This window comes from Prunus mume, linkage group LG3 (assembly GCF_029339155.1).
Source record: "Prunus mume cultivar Tortuosa linkage group LG3, ASM2933915v1, whole genome shotgun sequence".
In the NCBI taxonomy this organism is placed as follows: domain Eukaryota; kingdom Viridiplantae; phylum Streptophyta; class Magnoliopsida; order Rosales; family Rosaceae; genus Prunus; species Prunus mume.
In genome coordinates this window covers 6221690-6246786 of record NC_142700.1, presented here as the reverse complement: position 1 = coordinate 6246786, position 25097 = coordinate 6221690, and the positions used below count along the sequence as shown (strand labels likewise).

The 25097-nt window shown below is 37.6% G+C and overlaps 3 protein-coding genes and 1 pseudogene across 5 annotated transcripts; 2 read left to right on the top strand and 2 right to left on the bottom strand.

The window, feature by feature from the left end:
• Positions 1-202: 202 nt before the first annotated feature.
• On the bottom strand, positions 203-4224 carry LOC148918551 (putative LRR receptor-like serine/threonine-protein kinase At3g47570; annotated as a pseudogene).
• Positions 4225-8236: 4012 nt separating this feature from the next.
• On the top strand, positions 8237-11236 carry LOC103344087 (transcription factor bHLH144-like). Of its 2 annotated transcripts, none has more exons than XM_008247713.3 (4): positions 8237-8553; positions 9047-9189; positions 9587-9760; positions 9922-11236. In XM_008247713.3, the coding sequence occupies exon 4, from the start codon at positions 10221-10223 to the stop codon at positions 10947-10949; it is 729 nt and encodes a 242-aa protein (XP_008245935.2). In that variant the 5' UTR covers positions 8237-8553; positions 9047-9189; positions 9587-9760; positions 9922-10220; the 3' UTR covers positions 10950-11236. The 2 variants fall into 2 exon arrangements, with proteins under 2 accessions (XP_008245935.2, XP_088903973.1); XM_089047847.1 differs by having other exon boundaries at positions 8329-8472.
• A 690-nt stretch (positions 11237-11926) lies between these two features.
• LOC103344088 (putative beta-D-xylosidase 5) lies at positions 11927-15219 on the bottom strand. The gene is made up of 7 exons (XM_008247716.3): positions 14726-15219; positions 14192-14497; positions 13933-14102; positions 13749-13849; positions 13312-13653; positions 12787-13197; positions 11927-12646 (listed from the first exon to the last, which is right to left on the bottom strand). The coding sequence occupies exons 1-7, from the start codon at positions 15194-15196 to the stop codon at positions 12030-12032; spliced, it is 2418 nt and encodes an 805-aa protein (XP_008245938.2). The 5' UTR covers positions 15197-15219; the 3' UTR covers positions 11927-12029.
• Positions 15220-15606: 387 nt separating this feature from the next.
• LOC103325096 (mitochondrial ATP-independent inner membrane protease subunit 1a-like) lies at positions 15607-18222 on the top strand. 2 transcript variants are annotated; one of them, XM_089047849.1, is made up of 5 exons: positions 15607-15801; positions 15943-16167; positions 16302-16412; positions 16827-16914; positions 17807-18222. In XM_089047849.1, exons 1-4 carry the CDS (start codon positions 15658-15660, stop codon positions 16887-16889), a joined length of 543 nt encoding a protein of 180 aa, XP_088903975.1. In that variant the 5' UTR covers positions 15607-15657; the 3' UTR covers positions 16890-16914; positions 17807-18222. The 2 variants fall into 2 exon arrangements, with proteins under 2 accessions (XP_088903975.1, XP_088903974.1); XM_089047848.1 differs by having other exon boundaries at positions 17798-18222.
• The last annotated feature ends 6875 nt before the right edge of the window (positions 18223-25097 follow it).

Sequence of the window (25097 nt, the reverse complement as noted above, 5' to 3'; positions counted from 1 at the left end):
TTGACAAGAGGAACGCAGGTGGATTGGATTGGACTGCTTATTGCATGTGCAGAATGTCTGCTTAACTTTATTTTTACTTTCCTATCCTTAATTATTTGATAGGAGGATAAGGACCTCCACTGCCAAAGAACTTACAGGAAATCCAAATCTAATATCTCCCCTCTCAACAATAACTTCATGCTCTATCATCACTACAAGAACTTCATTCATGCACTCCTCCACAGTCCTTTAAAAACTTAATCTTGATTTTATTGAGTGTGACAACCACATCTTGCATGTTAATCCTCTCTTCGGGCGTTTCTGCAGAACAAGCTAGCCCTAATCTCATAATGGATGATAAGCAATCCCTCCTGCTCACAATATCATGATCTTCCTCTGTCCCAAGCAAATTGCCATCCACAACTTCAACTATTGCAGCATATGGAAACAATGAATTTGCAATCCATTTCTTTAAATTCATTTCCCCAACAAACATCTCATCTGTTGGCTTCCTTTTTATGAATGTCTCCATCATTACAATAACAAAACTATACACATCCCCCTCTTGTTGAAACAATTCCTTCCATTCCAAACTCTGCAAAATTATATATGCCAATTTAGTTATATATGATGAAAATAAAATTAGAAGTTGAAAAGTAACCACAATAGTACATCACCTGGAGCCATATACCCAATTGTGGCTAGGGTCATGGTTTGGGTCATAGAATCTCCTCCACCTAATTAAGAGTCTTGCAATGCCAAAATCAGCAACATGTGCAACCATATCATCATCTAGTAGTATATTGTTTGGCTTCACATCAGAGTGGACAACCTTGATCTGAATAACCATGACCATGATGAAGGTATTCCAATGCCGACGCAACATCTCTCATTATATTCAACCTTCGTAGGATATTCAGAGGAGAATTTTGAGAGTATACAACCACTTGTCAAGGCTCCCACATTAGGCATGTATTGCAGTACTAAGGCTTTGAAATCAATTTGACTGCAACAACTGATGATTTTGATAAGATTTCGGTGCGAATATTGCTCAGCACTTCACATTCACTATCAAAACTCTTGAAAGCCCCTTCAAGATGTAAATTGAAAACCTTTACAGCAACATCTATCCCATTTGAAATTGTACCTTTATATACTGAGCCAAAACCACCAATGCCAAGTAAGTTGCTTTCATCAAATCCATTCGTCGCCCTCAGAAGTTCAAGGTGTGAAACTCTTCTCCAAAGAAGTCGAGGTAATGAGGCGTCTTTGTTGCAACTTCCACTTTCATTTCCTGCGCAGTATGAACATTGATACTGAGGCCACCAGGAGTATTGCTGATATGATCCCTGGAATAATATATTTCAAGTTGGGTGTTCTGTCTTTCCTTGAATTTGGTTGAAGTGTACTATTTTGGCATGGTGGAACATGGAGTTGGCCTTCACCACAAAGCGCACCATTCGATACCTTTTAGTATAGCCGATCGGCTATACTACGCTATTTATTATTATTTTTAAACGTATAGCCGTTTGGCTATACTCCGGTTTTTATTTAAAAAATGTATCGCCGCGCGGCTATACTTGTTTTGACAAGCGGTTTTTTTGTCTTTTATACATAGTACAGCCGGTCGGCTATACCCGGTTTTCATTTTTATTTTTTTGAAAATAGTTTAGCCGCACGGCTTATAGCCAAACGGCTATACCTTTTTTGACACGTGGGTGTTATTAGATAGGCGGATCCCTTTTTTTAAAGAAGTACAGCCGGTCGGCTATACTCTTTAAATACCCTTTTTCTTTTTCTTTCTTTTTCTTGTGATTTTCGTTTATCGATATGAGTAGTTTAGAGCGTTATCCATTACTATTAGGCCATTACCCGAGTCTCCATTGTCTCTTTTTTTTTTCTTTTACTTTTACTGAGTTATTACCCGTATAAAGGATTTAGCACTTTCACGTTTAATATTGTATAACACGCACGTATGTATTTTTCAATAATACATCTGTGTTCTGTACACGTCTTAAAGACTTGGAAAAATTCAAGTTTTAAAAAAGCAAATGTACAATACTTGTATTGTACATATAAATACGTATTTTTCATGTTTAATACACATATTTTTTTACAAAATTTACGTATTATACACATAATTCTCACATAATATTGAAGAAAAATATAAATAAATTATATTAAGATATAACATAGTGGCCGGTTGGTAGTTCCAACGGTCACCTTCTTAGATTCATCAAATATACAGTACCAGAGGTCAACGATGTCATCGTAAGGTTTCCGAGCCACACAGACATGAATTTCACCACCATTGTTGTTCAGCATGATGTTGTTGGCTTGGAGGTTAGAACAAAGGAAGGAGATTGGATTGATGTTGAGTGCAAACCCTCACAAGTACAGTTCGTATTGTCCAAGTCAAATAATTCATGTCCCAGTCTTCAATCACAAATTCCTCTGAGTAAGAAAAACATGTTATTCTTAATAATTAATATATTTTGAATGACTAAAGACCAATAATTCTTAAATTGAACTAATATGTATATTAAAGTATAAATTCCGGTGATGCCATGGTAAGCTTTATAAACAATTTATGTCTTCTAGCAGCCAGAGAGTTGACTTTATGCAGAATGTTTGCTTGACCTTATGTCCTTCAAAAACTTAATCTTGATTTTATTGAGTGTGACAAGAGCTTCTTGCATGTTAATCCTCTCTTTTGGCAATTCTGCACAACAAGCTATAGAGCTAATCTCATAATGGATGATAAGCAATCCCTCCTGCTCACAAAATCACCATGTTCCAAGTAAATCGGTATCAACAACTTCAACAATTGCAGCATCTGGAAGTAATGAATTTGCAATCCATTGCTTTAAATTCATCTCCCCAACAAACATTTCATCAGTTGGCTTCCTTCTTGTGAACGTCTCCATTAGTACAATACCGAAACTATACACATCTCTGGTTGAAATGATTAAAAGAAAATCATAAGGTCACCTTGTTCATAATGAAGGACAACATATATAAAATTGAAAAGTAAACAAGCAACAGTAAATCACCTGGAGACATATACCCAATTGTGGCAAGGGTCATGGTTTGGGTCATAGAATCTCCTTCACCTAAGAGTCTTGCAATGCCAAAATCAACAACATGTGCAACCATATCATCATCAAGTAGTATGTTTCCTGGCTTCACATCACAGTGGACAACATGATTCGGACCACGATCATGATGAAGGTATTCCAATGCGGATGCAACATCTATCATTATATTCAACCTTTGTAGGATATTCAAAGGAGAGTTTTGATTTTGAGAGTACAACCACTTCTCAAGGCTCCCATTAGGCATGTATTGTAGTACCAAGGCTTTGAAATCAGGTTGACTGCAACAACTGATGATTTTGATAAGATTTCGTTTACGAATATTGCTCAGCACATCACATTAAAACTCTTGAAAGCCCTTTCAATCTGTAAATTGAAAACCTTTACAGCAACATCTATCCCATCTGAAATTGTGCCTTTGTATACTGAGCCAAAACCCCCAGTGCCAAGTAAGTTGCTTTCATGAAATCCATTTGTTGCCCTTAGAAGTTCTAGGTGTGAAATTGTTCTCCAAAGAAGTTGAGGTAATAAGGCAGTCTCTGTTGCAACTTCCACTTTCCTTTTCCTTCGTAGTATTAACAATGATACAGAGGCCACCAGGAGATTTGCTGATATGATCCCTGGAATAAGATATTTCAGGTTGGATGAACTAGCTTTCCTTGAATTTGGTTTATGTGTATTATTTTTGCATGGTGGAACATGGAGTCGGGCTGCACCACAGAGCGCACTATTCGAGACAAATGATTCAGGAGGAGAGGTTTTGAAAAGGTCCTCTTGTTGGAATTTCTCCGTGGAGTCTGTTGAAAGACAAATTCAGATACTTGAGATGGACGAGAGCTTCTACAGACTTTGAAATCAGTCTAGAGAGATTGTTTTTGGATAAAACCAATTCTCCTAAGCTTATCAATTTCCCGAAGGAACTAGGAATAGGTCCTTGTAAATTATTATTTGCCAAGGAGAGTTGAACCACATTTTAAAGACCCCCAATGCTGCTTGGTATGCTACCTGATAATTGGTTGTTTGATAAATCCAGAGTTGTGACGGCTTTCAATTTTCCAATATCTTCTGAGATTGATCCATTTAGAAAATTGTATGACAAGCCTAGGAACAAGATATCTTCAAGACTCGATCCAACAGTTCCTATGGCCATCGATGAAGGCTCGCCTATCCCTTCTTCTGTCAATTCTCAAACCTCTTCCCAAATTTCTCAAACCTCTCAGAATTCTATCCTTTCCATGTCAGCCACAATTCCAACCTCCTTCAATATCTCCCACATATTCAATACACCTATGGATCATAACAATTTTCAGGTAAGTTTGTACTTATGGTTAGAACTTTCCTGTCTGATTGTCTCTAGAATGGGTATTTTGCAGCATTAATTGTCCTAGTGGTCATATGTATATATGTTCATCCAATTCCTTTTGTTGTGGTCCTTCATTGAATTTTCTCAGCAGGTGAGATGTCTGAGGCCAGTGAATGACGAACTTGTGAATGCACAACATCAACTTCACGCCAAGGTTAAGTTATTTTTTAACAACTTTATTTAATTTCACATTCAGCTGCGATTGCGTCAAGCAATCATTTCAACTATAATGTTTTTCACTTTTGAGAACTTTATCATGATAATGCTAAATTGATAGTGTTTCTCAAGTTGATCCAAGAGCAAGAAGTGCTTTACCTGATTTTCATTCCCAACCATTTCGCCACATTTCGACACAGAAAGCTGCTGATCATGTAAGCCAAATTCTTTGACTAGATAAACTGAACTGGTCAAGATTCATGCCATTTTCCATTCAAATGACAGACAACACACACCATTACTTGTTCTGTTCACCTCAAGTTATGACAATGCTGCCTCAGATTCTGATGTCCATGGTACCATATGGAGGTTCAATGCTAATAAATGGCAAAATTATTTTATCTTGGAGATGGCAATTTCTTGATGTCCTCTGGAAATCCATGACTTGGAGGATGTCGTGAAGAATGAAAATCGTCCTGCTAAAAGGCTAGAGGAGGGCTCAATCAACCCCACCTATGCCAAGGACAAATTAGTTCTCAGCTGGATAAAAGCAACCGCATCTCCCTCTATCAAAACCCTCCTAATCTCTTGCACTTCAGCATACGAAGCTTGGACCCTCCTTGAAACGAGACTCTCACCACTGTCCAAAACTCACCTACGCACACTCTGTGATCAAATTCGTAGCATGAAGAAAGAACCAGAAAAAACAATGACACAATATTGCTGGGATCAAAAGGTGGTGCATCTGATACGGCTCTTGCTCGAAATATCGGCTTCAAAGAAGAATCGCTAGGTAGTAGGCTTAAAGAACAAAACAAAAGAACCAGACCCACCCTAGCACCCAGATCCGCCTAGACCCGCCTTAGCGCCGCCTAGACGCCTAGCGCCGCCTAGACCCGCCCAGGACCCGCCTAGCACCGCCTAGCACCTCCTAGACCCGCCTAGCGCCGCCTAGACCTGCCTAGACCCGCCTAGTGCCGCTTGGACCCATTTTAAGTCATGTAGATTTGTCCTCTGAACTTTATAATCTTGGTAAACGCTACGTATGTTCTGTAGAAGCCTCTGCTTTTCATCGCTACCAGTATATACACCTGCAATGAGAGAGAGAGAGAGAATTAATATATGTTGACAGATTTTCTTCTCATTTCTTGCCGCCCCTTCTAACAACTTTAAACCCTTACTGCGAAGCCTCCTCCACCCACCCAAAACCCATCGCATCACCGACCCTCCTTCCCACCCTCTCACACTTTGCATAAAACTCCTCTCTCTCTCTCTCTCTCTCTCTGTCTCTCTCTCGTATGTGCAGCCATGTGTTTCCTACGTGTGTGTGTGGTGAGAGTGTAATTCGCGGACTCATATGGCCTTTTATAATTTTGAAGGAAGAGTGAGACTAGTAGGCATTTTAAAAAAACAAAAATAGTATAGCCGCCTGGCCGGTCCTTTTTTAAATTTATAAATAGTATAGCCGTCCGTCTTTTTATAAAAAATACATTATAGCTGACCAGCGATCTTGGTTTTCAGATGTGGCCCTACATTTGGTAGGTCACTTTTTATTTATTAGCCCGGCTATACTCTTTTTTTTTTTCCAAACTAGTATAGCCGAGGGGCTTTACGCAAGTATGTTTTTTTAAATGATCTAAACAATGTGCCTAAGCTCCCTACCATCAATTTCTCCATCGAAGTGTTCATGATCATGCGTTGCAGGTTTTGGCCTCCGCTGCAGCACTGCTACAAATATCCCATCTTCCTCTTCATGAATTAGTCAACCATAGAAATTAGACTACATTGTATAACATAACATCAATGGCTTAATTAAACTCAATTAATTACTATTATGCTGTGTTGGGTTTGCAGGATACTTGGTGTGTGCCTAAGCAGGAACCCCAGACACTGCATTACAGAACATCATAAACTTCACTTGTAGAATATTAAAAGAATGCAGTGAAATACAAGAGCATGGTTCATGCTACTTTCCAAATACCCTCATAAACCATGCCTCATTTGCCATGAATCTTTACTATAAGACCGATGGACGCTACAATTGTGATTTCAATGGCGTTGGCCTTATCGTTGTCACTAATCCAAGTAAGCCAATTTGTTTAATATAATGCACTGCAAAATCTTATGTTTTCTTAATATGAATTTAGCAAACAAAGTGTGCTTATTCTTGTATATGTTGCAGGTTTTGGTGATTGTATCTATGTCTGAGTCTGCCCAAAAGGAAAATGGAAACTTCAATTTGATGATGAAGAAGGTCATTGAGACTGTGGATGATGAAGAAGGTCATTGAGTCTGCCCAAAAGAATAGTAAGTTCATTGTAATGTAATTTCCATCTGATGGATGATGAAGAAGGTCCATTTTCTTTTGTTATCTAATCTAATAAATTTATCCCATTGAGACTGTGGACTATAGCTTGCCTTTGTGTCGAGTTGGCTTTGTATGAGACACGCTTATGTAAGATTCGGTTTGACTTGACCTAATAATGAGTATTTAAAAACAAGATATAAATATAAAAACAAAATTTGAAGGAAAACAAGTAACAAGGAATCTAAGTACATAAACAAATGGAAGCATATATACTCATACTTGGATTCCAAAACAGATTAAATATTAATGTTTTGATTGGGATGTTAAAAAGGTTAACAAGTCAAGCTTAGCAAATGAAAATTTGTGATCACTCTTATGATAAGTTTGTCACAATTTTAAGAGAGTTCGACATTGTAGTGCATCGATGAATTCAACATTGGCGGACCTACTCAAGGCCGATTGTCGACATCTGCCCGCATCTCATTGAATTTGTTAAGCTTTGGATGCTAAATTTATACATCAAATTAAGTTCAGAGTACTACTTATTAACAACTTTAACCCTCATAGAGTTCTACTTGACACCACTAAATAACAATAATTAGTTTATGCAATTAAATTACAACCACGCTTTCACTAGACAAAATATTGAGTACGTGACGGTCGATTAACTCGTTTTATTCTCTAAATTTAAGATGTTTTTTTTGTTTTTTTTTATAAAGTTTAATATGTTGGTCATTTCTCTTGAGTTGTATCAAGTCCCACTTGAATTTATGTTCTGGTAATATACAACTTAAATACCATCCCATCCGACCATTGTTTCTCTGTGGGCGAAGTGTGATACAAATTATATATATAGGCCTTGCCACTTTTGTCAATTCATGGAAGGAGTGGGTATGTGGTTAGAATTTGTTGGCACTTGGCAGCCAATAATCTTTCGCCACCAATTCACAATTTGACACATCCATCACCATCTTCTTTATCTCGTTTTGTCATGCACCTTTGGAGGGTGTCGTAATTTACATATTAAAAATTCAATAAATAAACCATCTGTAACAAAAAGGACAAAAGGGAGATCCATGGTAAAGTAGATGGGTGTGGTTGCAGAGGATAAAAACTCAGTAAAAGCAAAATTATGTAAAGCATAATTGAACGGAAGGAGATTAGAAGGGTAATAAATAAAGGTGAGTGTGAATGGCGAGGCTTTCACACGAGGAGGATGAGGAGAGGAGGAGTCATTTCCACGATACGCATTCGTCAAACCCCGTGAAGGGCCCCACAATGTCCCCCTTGCACGCGTGCTTCATCCGACGGTCATCATTGCATCCGCAATAGACGGAAAGCATTTCCAAGGCCCCCAATCCGACGGCTCCCACGCTCCGTGTTTGACTCCTCACTGTCTCAGTCCCTGAACGCATCCCAACGAAACCCCAAAATTAAATACCACCACTCCCAAACACGCCCTCCCCATCTCTCTCATCTCTCTCTCTCTCTCTCTCTCTCACTAGAAGCGAGCAGTAGTGGTAGATCTTGTTTAGCAGCGCAAATCTAGGGAATTTTTATCTCAGAAAAACGTACTGAAATACGAAATCTGAAATCTGATCCTCTGTAATCGTTAACCTGGATTTGTTCTGCTATTTTCTCCTTCAACCTAGGTTTTGCTCTTAAATTTGTCATCTTTTCGTTTTGGGTTTTGTATTTTTTTTGTTGGTTTAGGTCAGGGGGGCTTGAAGTTTGATTTATTTGCCGTTCTGAGGTGTTTCTTGTTGCTTTATTGGACGATTATATATAAAATGAAGGGTTTTGTCTGTTTTGGTCACATGAATTAGGGTTTTGAATTGGAACTTTTGTTGTAGTCATTATTAATATTGTGGATTCGGTGTGTTCTGAGTTGTGAGGTATGGGATGATTTTAATTTTGATTTAATCAGGCTCAGTTTAGTGATGAGCTTTGCTTTGGTAGACCCGCAAAATGAAATAATGTTCATTGCTAATTTTGATTTGTTTTCTTCGTACTTTCCTCATTAGCCAAACTGGGTTTCTTTGTGTGAGTGCTTATTCTGCTAAAAGTGACTTCTTTCAAAGACATCAATGTTGGATAAGATTCATTCGATTAACTTTGGAAATATTTTCCTTTTATTTTTTGCAGTGGAATTTTGGGACCATTTACTCTGACTTGGTATTGAAGAAGTAAAATCAAGATGCCGTGGACGTCTTCTTTTGTGAATTACAGCAGGAACTGTGTTCGATTAGTGGTGTTCTTCCGCGTCATACTGTAGTTTCATTCATTTGGTGAGATTATACTCTCGCTATATTGCTGTTTTTTGTTCTTCATTTCCTTCACTTGTTAGCTTGGCCTAAGTTTAAGAAATTGGTGTAAAAATTGAAACTTTATGGCCCAATTAACTCCAGCATTTCCCTTTTCCTCTATGTGCGTGCTTCCAAGACTTTTAAAGGAAAAATATAACTGCTTGGTTTTCTTAGGTGTTTCTTTTAATTGTTTGGTTATCATAGAACAAAAACAGATTAACTGAAGTAGTTTCCTTCAGATAAATAATGTCATAAATTTTGGGACAAAATGATGTTTCTATACTTCTTATTAAATGTAGCATTTGTTATATAGTTCTGTTTCTCGTTGCTCTTTCAGTCTCCATTCTAACAATTTTGTTTTGAGGGTTTACTGCTGCAGGTGAAACTCTTTGGTTTTTGAAGTTCTTTTATTTGGGGATTTTAAAAGGTGGTTGCAGGAGTGAGAATGAACATTGGGGTAACCTTTAAGAGATATCGAGCTATTAAGGAAGTTGGGAAGATTATAATGAGTGTTGGGGTCATTGCCTACTACCAACTGATGCAAGTTTGTCAGGTACATCTGATCTTCTCGTTTCCATTCAGCCATGCTATGCTATTGTTTATCTTCTTTCAGCTTCAGTTGATTTCAATAAAATGTGCTTTAGCATGCTTGATTGTACCACTCTGAAGATATTAAAAACTAGTTTGTTGATATTCTTATATTTGCTCTTACAGGCTGAATACTTCCGTCAGTTGCTTAAACCTGTTACGTAGTATAGTTTCACAAACCCTCTGGACTCTGGGATTTGGGATAAACTGGACCTCCGGCTGTATTCATACATAAGAAGGCAGTTGTATTGATTCTGGTTGCTTTTGATTGAGAATAGGCAGCTCTCCTGTACCAGAATGGCGATAACTTGATTTTCATAACAGTCCTTGTAGTATTTTGCAAACGTTCATCCAGTCAAAAGTCAAAGAATCTTAGACTTTAGGTGAATCTCCGTCTATTCAGCTTTAACTACTTAGGATTTCTGATGCAGAGGGACCAACAGTTTGACCCCAACAAGGCAGCTCCCCCCTTTGCAAATCAAGTGGGTAATAATTACATGCATATTCCAGTTGCATCTGCGCGTGGGGCAGTTTTACCTCATGAGGCAAAGCACATCAAACCTTTCCATGGTGTTGAATTTCAAACCTCTGACATTTGCCCGAAGAATTTCATTATCTTCGACCAGACTGACCATCGAAGTCAGATAATGTTCAATCCTGCAATTGCCCACAAAATTACTGGTCCTGCCTTTAACATCTGTGCAGCTTACATCCAAGACAATCTGGGATTGAATGAGGGAAATAATGAGGACAGAGAAACATCCTCTTCTCTGAAGGAGGACTCAGATGATATTGATGCATTGTTGAGCTTGGAAGAGGAAGAGCTGGAAGAATATGACGAGGAAGAGGTCAGTACAGCACGAACTCATGGAAATTATGGGAGCATGTCCCCTGATTCTTGCTCCAATTATGGTTTGAAAACCAAGAAGAATAGGCAATGCTCTTCACTTGGAAAATCTTCTGGCATTGGTAGCAGCAGCTGCAACAGTGAAAGGAAGCGACAGAAAATGAAGAAGATGGTGAGGGTGCTGAGAGGGATTGTACCCGGTGGGAATGAAATGAACACTGTCGATGTTCTAGATGAAGCTGTGCAATACTTGAAGTCTCTCAAGGTTGAGCTGCAACACCTTGGAGTTGAGAATTTGAATGACTAAGCTTGATCTTGAGCTATGGTGCCAATAGTTATCCCTGATATTTGGTACTCATATTGGACCACTAAATATAATGGATGTGGTGTCTCTCTGAATATGATTATGGAGCTTTCTGGTGTGGCTCCTTAAGTTGTATTCTAATCTCCTCTTTGATTTGTAGTATGACTACTCAGTTTCTTGTTTTCAGTTAATTTTGTATGGCAAGTTGCAGCTGTCGACTTCTATACAACTATGTGACTTTTTTCTCCAGCCTCGGGTTGGTTAATAAATCAATTTCCTTATGTTAGCTATATTTGATGTTTTCATTCTTGCTTATATATCTCACATTCATCTGTTTGAAATCCAGAGACACGAGCATGCATCATAGTGCATTATTGTATCTCCCGTTCGAGCCAATAGGCTGTCATGTTTGTGGAACACTTGTATTTGGTGCTAGCTTCAGTTATCTCTCTTTTCTTTAAAGGGTTAGATGGCCACTGCTTGCCTTTTGTGACCATGACTTGCCCAAATCTGTGTCACTATCTTCGGCTATTTTAATGTAAAAATACCCAAATGTATGCTTTTCATTATCTTTTAGATGCTGGAATTGTAGGGACATGGATGGATGGCGCTATTGCGTCCTCCCCATTCGTATATTGAAAGCCCCAATAGGCTGTGGCTATAGTGGCGCACCATTGAAGACTTTTTTCCACTAAACTAAAACCCATTTTCTTGCTTGCTCATGTTTTGTGTCTTTTGTCCCCACTCTGAAATCAATTTGGTCAAGTTGAGGACGATGGCAGTGCTCATGTTTTCTGGTCATTTTTCGGTTTGCTTTTGCCCATCCATCTTTTTACTTTATCTCCTTTTGAAAATTTGAAATTTTTGAAAAGAACCCTTTACCTAATTTTGAGTTCATGTTTACTTGGACCTTGCATTTGAATACAACTTATTCTCAATTTGAGTTGGATTTTGATGTGTAATAATCATCAGAACAAAAATGAGAAGAAAGAGTTCTTTATTATTGATTGATCATGTGGGCCTACTGTATACAAATTGAGAATAGAAGAGAAAGATTAACAACAAATTAACTACCACTTCAGTCTACTTGGTCTCAAGGTTGATTTGAAGAGGGATTGAGAGCCCATGATCATCTCCAACCATGATGGTGTGCATGCCTGATGGTAAAAGCTTGTAAGCAGTGTAATCAACAATTCCCAAGGCCTTGGGAACACTAAACACAAAATAAACCTCCTTGCTTTGTCCAGCTTTCACAAACACCCTCTCAAATCCAATCATCTGCTTACCATGTGTGCCTACAATACCATCTGGGGGCTTTGAGTAAACAAACACCACCTCACTTCCATCCCTTCTACCCACATTTTTCACTTCAACCTTAACCGAAAAATCATGTTCGTAATACAAGTCATCTACAAGGACTGCAGGGCAAGGTGGCTTGGATGCTTCATCCTCATACTTAATGTTACGGCAATGTTGCGTGTTATTCAACAAAATATCCATTGATCTATCTGCAGCTTTTAGAGTGTAGTTGAACTGTGTGTAGCTAAGGCCATAGCCAAATTGGTAGACTGTGGAGCCATTGAAGAATTTGTAGGTACGACCGGGATAGCCTAGACTATCGATCGGCCTCAACGGCATGGATGTCATGGGTAGCATGTCCACATAATTAGCTTCATACCATGTAAGAGGTAATCTTCCTCCTGTAAAATAGTAAACATATATATGAGATGTTAGACAACGTTAGCTGACATGACAAAATTATCAAATGTTTGTTAAGATATTAACAGTCATGTCAAGTGGTCTAAATTTGTGCTCCTGTTACCATATTTCGTGTACTTACCAGGATTGTGATGTCCGAAAACAATATCTGCAATGGCGCGGCCACCTTCCTCTCCAGGGTACCCAGCCCACAAGATGGCTTTGATTTTATCATTTTGTTTGGCAAAGCTGATATCGACGCAACCGGCAGACATTACCACAAGGATGACTGGACCCCTTGAGACTTGAGCAACTTGGTTGATAAGTTGAGTTTGGTAACCAGGAAGAAGGAGGTCCACTCTGTCCAAGCCCTCTGCCTCAACTGATAAGTCCAATCCCACCACAAGTATTGTTGCATCAGCTTTCTTTGCGGCTCTCATGGCAGGGAATATCAAGCTCTCATTTTGACATGCTACATCACATCCCACTTCATACATCACTTCTCCGTAGGATTTGAAAGCATCAACAGGTGATGTGTATTGGCAAGGAACACCTACAAATAAATTGGAAGTGTGTAATGTTTATTTAGTACACATTATTGTTCAAATGTAGTACCTACATAATGTAAAGAGTAATGCTACATGTAGCACAATTATATCTTCAATACCTGCATAATTTCCAACCATAACTTCGGTAGCATTGGCATGAGGCCCGACGACGGCTAGTGTTTTGATTTTAGCAGAGTTCAAAGGCAAAGTTTCATTGACATTCTTCAATAAGACCAGTCCTTCTCTAGCTGCTTCTGTTGCCAATTCAATATGTTCTTTGGTGCATATGTCCTTCTTGCCAAGAGATTTAAAAGTAGGGCTTCCATCAAAGTACCCTAACCTCATAAGCACAACATAAAGGTAGTTGAGTGCCCTATCTATGTCTCCCACATTCACCTTTCCTTGTTCCACGGCAGTTTGGGTGAAATTGGGGTAGTAGACTCCACAGTCCAAATCCAATCCTATATTAATTAACATGGAACTTAATTAATTGAGTTATATTTATAACTGAAAACTCAAACAATTGAAGAATTAACTTGACAAGCCATGGACTAGCCTGCTTTAAATGCTTGTGCAACAGCATCCTCTTTAGTGTCATCAAGAAATTTGTGGTCATCCACCATTACGTCGATAGAATCACAATCCGAGACTATATATCTGCAAGACGTCAAAAACAAAAGGAACCAGTTAAATCCATGTACAGGAAGAGAAATCTAGCTAGGGTTAATTAATTAAGTTACCCATGAAGCCCCCAGTCTCCTCTAATGGTGTCTCTCAAAAGCTTTGGATCAGCACAGGTGGGTATGCCATTGACTCTGTTATAAGAGCACATTACACTGCTAACATCACCCTCTTTAACACACATCTCAAAGGGTCTAAGGAAAGTTTCCACCATATCTTGCTCTGTCACCTTTTCGGCCGAAAAGAACAACAACAAAAAAAACATTAAAGAAGCTTAAATCATCAAATTAGCTCTTGAAGAAATTAATCAAAACTCACCCTTGCATCGAAATGGAGACGATCAACCCCAAGCCAGTTGTCAACATCATAGGCTGCATAATGCTTGCAGCATGAGGAAACTTTGAGAGGCCTAAGGTTTAAATCTGTGACGTTCTCTGTGCCCTCAACATCCTGCAAGCCTCTGACGTAATTAGTAGCATAAGCGCCGACAACATAAGGATCTTCCCCAGGTGTCTCTATGATTCTTCCCCACCTCGGATCCCTCACTACGTTAATGTTAGGACTCCAAAATGTTAACCCAGCTCTTCCTAGATTGTACATAGCTCTTGCTTCTGTTGAAACAGCCTGAAATGGACAAACAAATAAACAAACAATCAATGTGTGCGGTTTCTTTTTGTTTGCTTGTTAATTGTCGTAGCTTTGCTGATACTTGATGTTACCTTCTTCTCCATCTTAACCAATAATAAGACAAAAAACATTATCTTCTCCAACCAACATAAAAGAAAAACGTAGGCAAATCCTTTTTTTTCCTTCTTCAAAGATAATGCAGTATGAGCATACATGCAGCTATACCTGGCCAATGGTTTTCCACAAGGACTGATTAAACGACGCAGCTGTAAGAATAACAGGAGGAAAGCTCGTTGCACCCGGAACCACGTCATCAAAATAAGCCCCCGGACCAACATTGGACACACCATGGAGTGCTTCAGACCACCACTCATACTTAGGCAATCCTAGCCTAGGCACCCCGTATGCACCATCACCAAGCTGCTTCACTTTCTCCATCAATGTCATCCGGTCCACCAAGTCCTTGGCTCTAACGTCATACGGCAATTCAGAGTCACAGAAGGCAAAGGATGACAAGTCCAGACCAAGGCTAGAATACCATGAAGGATCACATACATAGGTGAAGTTGCTACCACCATCAATGGAGGAGGCTGCAATGTTTTTTGAGTCTAGAAGGACTCTTCTAGCAGGAGAAACAATGGCAAAGAAAGCAAGGTAGAAGAAGAAAACTAGAAAAGTAACAATATTGCTAGACATGCTTGCTCCAGTCCTCTAGCTAGGTGAAGGTGATGATACATCACTGTGGGAATTACCAACCAACCTATATATATATATATATATATATATATATATATTATCTACGTGGGTCCATAAATTTCTGACAATTTCCTATCTACGTGGTCAATTCTGTTTTCCATGTCAACGCTAATCTCGTCCAGTATTTTAGTCGAACTATAGCACAAACTCAACGGAGAGTGAGTAGTTGGTAAATTCCCTTGACTCCCTGATTGAAGAATTGACTTCGTCCAGATTTTATCCATACAATTTACATACACATATGACATGATGGCCCATTAGAAAGTTCAATATGGGCTGATTCTAAAGCCCATAACGAAAAGCTGAAAAACGCACTGAAATTCAAGACACGACACTCTCACTCACTCTTTCTCTCTCTCTCTTCAACCTTCTGTTCTGTATATGCCTCTGTACTCTCTCCCATGGCGTCCAGATACATAAGGGAGTTTTTGGCTTCGGAGGCATTTAAAAACGCAGGGAGAGAAGTAAGCGACGTCGTTCCACGACTGGTGAAGTTTCTCTGCTGCCTCCAAGTCACCAAGACTCACCTTTTCACCGTCACTCTGGTAAGTTCTAATTAAACCACTCTCTCATTCTCAGACAATTCTCTTGGTTTTTTATTTTTTTTTTTTTATTTTTTTGGATTTGAATTCAATGAGCTTAATGAGTAGAGAGAAATGAAATGGGTTGTGATTCCATGTATGCAGTCCTACGGTCCCAGCATGCTCCCGACCCTCGGCCTGGCCGGAAATTTGTGCTTGGCTGAACGCATCTCGACCCGGTTCGAAAAACTGGGTGTTGGGGACATTGTCCTCGTACAGTCCCCTGAGGTTCCTTGGAAGTTCATGACCAAGCGCTTGAAAGCCATGGAAGGCCAGTCTGTTACATATTTTGTCGACCCTAAAAACAGTGACAAGTCTGAGACCATTGTGGTATGTCAATGTTCCAATTCAAGCTTGTAGTGTTGGTTTTGTATGGGTTTTGGTTTTTTTGTTTTGAATGTTGGTGCTTTTGTTTTTGGGGATTTTGGATATTATATTGTTGTTGTTGTTGTTGGTGCTACTAGGTTCCGAAGGGGCATGTTTGGATAGAGGGAGACAACATCTATGAGTCAAATGATTCAAGAAAATTTGGGCCTGTTCCTTATGGACTTCTTCAAGGCAGAGTCTTTTGGAGGGTGAGAATCTTTTCTTCTTGCAGATCAATTTGAATTATTTGCGTATACATCGTTTTACATTGGTTTTAGATTGACTTGCTAAGCATAAGGGAACGCATCTATGTTGGTTTTCAAGTGGAATTGTTAAAAGGATGCCTTTGAATTTATGAGTGGTATGATTTGGAGAAAAATGTATGATGTGGAGCTTCAATAAAAGTTCAAATAGTAATGAAGTTGTGGTACAAATTTGCAAGCGTTGAGATACACATAAGTGATTGCTGTTACCTTTCTCCCAAGGAAGATTGAAAATATGTATTTTACTGGTAGTACTGAAGTCTGATGGATGTGAACAATGAACTGTCTTTTGGTATTTCTATTTTCTACTAAACGAAAGAATACTAAGATTTCTTATCTTTGATCATTTTTTGTCATTAGATATGGCCACCTAAAGATTTTGGATCCTTGTCGCAAAACAAAGGGAAGGATTCTGTCTCATGAAGTACACTTATTGAGCATTTACACGGTTAGTGCCTCATATGTAATGTAATTACAGAATCTTGTTTCGAAATTGCTGTTTATAGGGAATATAGAAGCTTGTTTGTAGAATGATCTTTTTCTATCAAGAGAAGTGGTTTAATTGTGATACTTTCATGTGCACGGCTATTAAAACCTGTATTCCCCAAGTATTATAAAAGGTTGAGTAATGGACATCTTCTAATACCCTTGCTCTTTCTGTCCAGATGTTAGATCGTTTCTTTTTCATGTTCATAGGGACACTTATTTTCCTGTTGAGTCTGCAGTCAGTTTCTGCATAAATAGTTGATGTGAAGTTTTGCAAGATAGTCTTAGCAAAGAGCAGAGAGAAAGAGAGACCTTTCCAGTTAAAGGCCCGACAATATTGATAGTTCACGGATATTTTGAACCACATTTGAGTTATTGCCATTGAATTTTTCTTTTCTGGAGAAAAATATATTGTGAGATTGTACTTCCCAGAACTGCATTTAGATCATTGTCATAATACTCTCCAAAGAAACTTGTGAGATTATACTCGCCAAAAATACCTTGTGAGTTATTGCCAAAAAGAGAGACCTTTTTGGACAAAGCATTTAAATCATTGCCATAATACTCCCCAAAGAAAGTGGTGAGATTAATTATACTGCCCAGAACTGCATTTTACCTGAGCAGGGCTAAAATCCTTTCCTCCCTGCTTTCCTCCTTCTCTTTTGTACTCATATGCTTAAAATATATATTTTGGGGGAGGGTGGGGTTGGTGGGGTGTGGTTAGTATGTTGGATAATAGAGTTTCACGATTAAACTTTCCTAGGCAAATTTCTTTGTCCTTGAGAACATTGAAAACTCTTGTGTTAATGTGTCTATAACCATATGGATTTTTCGAATTCGTTAAGGCTACGCAGCGTATTGTTTCAATTCAACCTTTACATCTGATGCTGATGGAAGAGGATAGGCCACAGTTGGAGGAAGACCCAACTCTATACTCGTGATCTTGTTGGGATGGATGATCGTTATTCTTAAGGTTTGTGCTGATATATAATGTATTGTATTTTTAAATTTAAAGAAATGGATGCCTTCATTTGTATGCCTGACCCTGAGGTCCACTAGATAAACATTGGCATCGTAATATCATGTCCATGGGCTTCAAGGGGAGATTCGTGTGAAACCCAGCAGCACTGCAGCTGTTCTTCTGTTTTGTTTTTCTTGACCATTTCCGATGAGTGGGTTTCTTTTATTTGTATGGTTTATCAAAGTAGTCTACTTGTAATGAACTTATGTTGATGAATATATAAAAACATATGCATGATTTGTAATATAATCTTCTCTTTTATCCTTGTAAGCTAACTAGGCTTTTAATTTTGGTGAAATAATAAATAGTTATAAACCTGTTTTAAATAAATGATTTATTGCCTTTGCTAAAATATATGCATTAACTCAATTCCAAAAGAAAAATTAAAATCAGTTTTATACTAAGAACAAAATATGCATGAACTCAATGTCAAATAAGTATGATGTTACATGAACACACTTCGTACTAGGAGACTTAAGAAAGGCTCAATCAAGGATCTCAACCAAATGAGGTGCATGTCCAGTGATTAAAGAAAAAGAAAACAAAATGAAACAAATGACTAGTCTAAACAAAATATTAGACGCGCAACACGTCTGATAAACCTCCCACCAACATCTGTGTTGGCATACCAAACAAAACACCATCCTTCTGAAATTGTTCCAGACCAAGTTGTTCCATTTGAGCTTCCACTTGAGGACTCAAATTACGGTCACGATTTTCTCTTCTCAGCTGCTCGTATAGTTCATCAACTGGCTCCTTAAAATGTACGAGTCGTACAGTGTATTGTTTTCCTATCTCTAGGACAACATTCCCCACATAATCTTCTGGAAATATTTCTCTGAATTTTTGGTCCACATACAAATTATGTTCATGTGTATACTTGTAATGATCAGTGTGAAAGAGAAAGAACAATGACTTGCGAAGATAACTAGCTAAGGCATTGTAATGCTCAAAAAGCGCTTTTAGAACCGATTGTTGATATACCACTCTAACGCCTTCTTTTTTTACATTAAACACGAGTAGATCTCCACCGCTCTTTCCATCAAAAAGGCTTGCATATAATAAAGCCCTTTCCACACTTACTAAAAATTCTTCTGAAGTCTGGACTTCTACATTGCAATCTCTGAAATATTCATAAACCTTTTCACGACCGCTTCCATTCACAAATCCATCGCAAACTTCAGATTTGGTTTTGTGCTGCACTCCATCACGATTAATGTCATATATACAAGGAAGACCACTTGCATCCCATCCAACCATAACAGTACACCCCCGAAATAAATATTGTGTACACCACTGAAATAAATACGGTGTCGAGCATGTTTCCCACCAGCCAATATAGTTACGGGCTATTTGTTGTGCACAATGGATGTCATTATTAACTCCTTTCTCCCATGCACGTTCCATTACGCCATTCACAAAATTTAACATAGTTTCACAATCCATAGAAATTCCCGCCATAGTTGCAAATACATTGCAACTCTCCATGTATAAATAATTTTTTGCGTCGTCTTTCAATATAAATCCTTCCCTTTTAGGACATGTAGCCCTCGTACAGAGGGCAACATATATTGACTCGCAGCAGTCTTCCTTAGGGATTGCAACAATATGTGTTCCGTCTACCTGCATAAAAATTTGAAATTTATTGGTTAAAAAAATATAAGAAAAAAGAAGAAGTGGAGAATATGCCTCATACTATTTGGGGGGTTTTTTATTTTTTATTTGGTCAATAACTGAAGCTAAGAAAGACACAAACAGATACATCAACTAGAACAACAACCAAAGGATAGTACAGATGAATAAACCGAGAGGTAGAAGAAACATAAAACATATGAATAAACCAAAGGATAATACAGATTTGGGCTTTTTGTGTTCATAATATTTATTTGCTAAATTTAGATTGAATTCTCATGCTATTGATTAGGATAGGAAACAATATATTTCACCAAGTTGATGGCCTGGGAAGACGAAGGGATAGGAAGTAGTGGTACACAGAATTTGGGTTCAAGAGATATAAACGCTTAACTAGTACGTATAATAGATTTAACTCAAAAAGGTACGCGTATGATAGAAAAAAGAGCAGTGGTAATGTGACAAACCTTCAACTGTTGGCTAGTTTTCTCCAAGTATACCTCAGCCATAATGCAAAAACAAACTCGGATACAATCACCAATTTCTTTTTGAAAAAGAAAAATAAGTTGTTTTGTAAGTTTGAAAAACTTCAACAGATGCTTTTATAAGAGTTGAGTTGTTCGTTTAGGAAGTAAAAGAATCTTACTCTCTAAACTAAAACTTTCCATGCTTTAACCTCAAGAAATCAATAAACAACTTACCCTTTTGTTGGTAAAAATAACAAAAGATTACTGAAACGCTAGGCACTAGTTCAGGAAACGAACTCATGAGAAAATCAAAACTAGAAATAAATTCCCTGCTTAGTCAAGACGTCAACGATGCCTGCATTGGGGGTCTATTAGTTTTTAATGATAATTTATTATTCAATCAAAAAGAAAAAGAAGAAGGAACGGTTACTATCCTTTTTCTCCATCAAAACTAGAAAGAAAATAATGCCCTTTGCTGTAATAAGCAGGACATTAATTTCTTCCTAGTTTTGATTTTTCGTTTCCGCAAGTAGCGTTTCAGTTTTTCTTTCTTTGGTGATTTTGAGTCCCAAATAAAAGGAAGTTAATGATAGTAAATGCCATATTAATTTCTGTCGTTTTTGCCATAAATGCCATATTAATTTCCTTTATTTGGGACTCAAAATCACCAAACAAGATTCCTGTTCTAGTTGAGAAGATGAAAATCCCAAACGAAATCGGAAAATCAAAACTAGAAATTAATGCCCTGCTTATTAAAGATGCGTGCATTGGGGTCTAGTAGGTTTTAATGATAATTGATTATTCAATCAAGGCTGAAATGTAGAAATATAATATTGATTAACTTCCTTTTATTCAATCAAGATGCGTGCATTATTTTCTTTCTAGTTTTGATGGAGAAAAAGGATAGTAACCGTTCCTTCTTCTTTTTCTTTTTGATTGAATAATAAATTATCATTAAAAACTAATAGACCCCCAATGCAGGCATCGTTGACGTCTTGACTAAGCAGGGAATTTATTTCTAGTTTTGATTTTCTCATGATTTCGTTTCCTGAACTAGTGCCTAGCGTTTCAGTAATCTTTTGTTATTTTAGAGAGTAAGTTGTTTATTGCTTAGTTTTTAATGATAATTTATTATTCAATCAATGCTGAAATGGAGAAAAATAATATTGATTAATATAGTCGGTTGAGAAAGACTTGTGGTGCACGCCCACGCCTATATAACAAGTAAGAATTCATCTCCCTTCTTTCATTCTCTCGCAATTGAATTCACCCTAAACCCAAACCAAACCACCAAACAACCCGTCATTTTTTTCTCTCACAAGTCACAAACGTAAAGCCAAACCCCAAGCTCTACAGAACACAGCCAGCCATGGACTACGTCTCATCTTTGGGGAGCCTGAAATTGGATTCCCAGTTGGAGGTGCTCGATAAGGACGCCGGCGTAAAGGACCTTTATCGCGAATCAGATCCCCCTAAACTGCGATCGCCCGATGTAATCGGTATGCTTTTCCTTTTTCTTTTAATTCAAGGGTAACCAAGACTATCTGCAATATAATTATTTGGGCTTTCAATTTTATGCCTCAGTTTTTGTGTATGAAAATTATCTTTTTACCTTATGTCCTAGTGCTCCTTTATGCTCTTGTTTTTTGTTTTTCTGGTTTGTGAGGAAGATTATAGGAAATTTGCTTGGGCTTTGTGTGTCTTTCCGAAAGACACAGTGTTATTTTAATTTTTACTTTTGTAGGTGTAATTAGAGGATATATATTGTTCAAAAAATTTGAATTGGTTTTTGAATATGATTTTTTCAAGCCAAGTTATTTTGGTGTGTACATGATGATTAGTCGATATTTAATAATATAGTTATTTTTTGATTGGATCAATGTCATTCCTTTTAACTTCTTTGACATCATTACCCATTCTTTTCCTTTTTATTTTCATATTTAACCATTTAATTGCATGCAAACAGATAGCGAGGCTGAAGAACGAAGGGCCATGAAACAATGCCTTGAAGATCTTTCGACTTATTTTCAACTGGACTGGACCCCTCCTCCGAATCCTTTTTTTGGTATGCTTTTGTTTTTCCTCGTGAATACAAGAGATAGTCTAAATTGCAAGTTAGAGTTGAGTTTCTCACACACAATTTCGAACCAGAGACTATTGGTCTGAAAGTTAAGTCCATTTTTCTCTGTACTAGATCTTGTTGGCCTATTGATTTTAGAGACAAAAAGGAAGGAAAAAAAAAACATACTAGATACCCTCCTAATTGTATTTTAGAGAACAATAATGTAAGATAAAATAAAAATTTTGCTACTTCTCTATTTTACAACATAGTTTCTATGTATTTGTTATTATTCTATGTCACGTCGAAAATAGGACTTTTTTAACTCGTCACCCCCTCTTTTTTTTTTTTTTTTTTTATTTTTTGGTATTTAACAATGTTATTGCTGCAAATAGGTATCAAGGCTGATTCACCGGTGGATAAGAGTTCTATTGGTATGCTTCTGAATTTTTTTATTTTAATACAAGTGTTAGTCTATACCACAAGTAGATGTGTGTTTCTCACACACACTATGAAGTAGTCTACAAGTCATGGTCCTTTTTCACTAGGATAGACCTCTTGTTATCTTAATGATTTTATGGACAAAAAGAAAACAAAAAATTAGACACCTCCCTCCTCCCTGCTAATCCTATTGGTATGCTATTGATTATAGAGTCATAAAATAAATAAATAAATGCGTCTGAAGCTTATCTTCTCTATTTACATATGTTTCATCATATATTTATTTTTTTCACTTCTTATGACATATAATATCTATGCATATTTGTTGTTATTCTCTGTCATGGGCTCACAATACTTATTGCTTTTGTTGTATTTAACAATGGATCTACAAATTGCACACAGGTGAATGTTTGTATTGTTTAAAGGTGGGTGATCACAATTCAAACTCTTGCCCTTACCAATCTGATGTCCCAAAGGACGCCATTGTTGGCAGTGGTTGTGTGGTCAATTGCAAGATTTGCGGCTGCCGCTTTAGAGGCTCATGTTGTGCCAAATGTCGCATAAGTGAAGGACGTGCAATCCTGAAGAGTTGTTCAATATGTAACAAGGAAGGTGAACACATGAGTTATGAGTGCCCGAGTGGCGAGAAGAAATATTATCCTTCTGTTGTTTTTAAGGGCGACCCTTATACTGGTGGTTTTTCTTTCGGGTATGCTCCATTGAAAGAGTAAAGAATGCAGAGTTTTGAAAATACTTTTATAGGAAGAATATTATTTTTGGGAAGTAATAATTGACGTTGGTCGCATGCCTTTGTTAATTCATGAAATTAAGCACGTATTTGAATGTTGATATATGTCATAGTAAACGGGCTTACTGGCCTTTATTTTTGTTTTTAGAGATTGTGAGGGAGATTATTTGTAATTTTTGTTTTAGTTTTGTTGGTGTGATTGATGGCAGTTAAAGCAATAGAGAAATGAAAGAAAATCACCAAACCCAAATAGAAATGCTTACTCTTACACTTTACTACTTGAGATAAGATTTTTAGACTAGCTAGGAGAGGTTGTGATTGGTAATAGTTATTATAAGGGAGAATGATAAGAAAACACTTTTGAAACAATATGTCATTTGTCTATTGTGTTTCATTTTACAAAGACGATATTCGCTGAACAAGACTATGGTATGGCCTCCTCATTTGGATGGAATGGAACCCACGTCCCCGAGTAATGTTAAAGTCCGTTACTACTGTTAACCTAATTATCCCACGACTTCCCCCACCCTTCCAACACCCCCACTGCCCAGTAGCCCCTCTCGCACTCTCCACCAAATCCAAATTTTTTTTTTGTGTTTGTTGAAGAATTGATCCCAAAATTAAATGATAAGACCATTGCAATTTTACATTAAGTGGAAGCATCAATTTTAATTTCGATAAAGTTCAGAGATGGATTTGGATTAGTCTGTGCATGAGGCTGCAGCTCTAGGACATGTTAAAGACCATGGTCCTGATCCTGAACGAGAAGACCGGGAAGGAGGCATGACGGTTAATACTATCCTTTTCCTCTACATGGAAAAACCACATTAACTTCCTTTATTGGGACTCCAAATCACCAAAGAAAAAAAAAACTGAAACTCTGCTTGAGGAAACGAAATCCGAAAATCAAAACAAGAAACAAATTAATGCCCTGCTTATTAAAGATGTGCGCCACCAATTAGTTTTTAATGATAATTTATTATTCAATCCAGGCTGAAATGGAGAAAAATAATATTGATTAATCTGGTCGGTTGAGAAAGACTTGTGGTGCACGCCCACGCCTATATAACAAGTAAGAGCATCTCTAAGGAAGATGTCAAATATCAAACATCAAATTTAAATTTGATGGTTGATGTGGCAATTTGACATTTTATACAGCTTTACACTCTACCCGATATGTCAAATTAAATTATTATTTTATTACATTTTAGTGTTGATTCATTTTTAATTAAAAATAAAATATAATAAAAAATAATAAAATATTCATTTGACATCTTGCTTTTGGAATGTCAAAAATAACATCTCAACCTCCAGCCTTCATTCCACATCAGCTTTGACATATCGGTTGGAGTGATGTGAGATATTATTTCTAACTGTTAAATATCTATGTGGTACGTTTAACACATCGGTTGGAGATGCTCTAAGAATTCATCTCCCTTCTTTCATTCTCTCACAATTGAATTCACCCTAAACCCGAACCAAACCACCAAACGACCCGTCGGTTTTTCTCTCACAAGTCGCAACCTTAAAGCCAAACCCTAAGCTCTACAGAACACAGCCATGGACCTCGTCTCATCTTTGGAGTGCCTGAAATTGGATTCCTAGTCGGAGGTGCTCCATAAGGATGACGTTGGAAGGGACCTTATATCGCCAGATACAGTCCCCCTCAACTACGATACGCCAATAATCAGTATGCTTTTCCTTTTTCTTTTAATTCAAGGGTACCATCTGCAATATAATTATTTGGGCTTTGAATTTTATGCCTCAACTTTTGTGT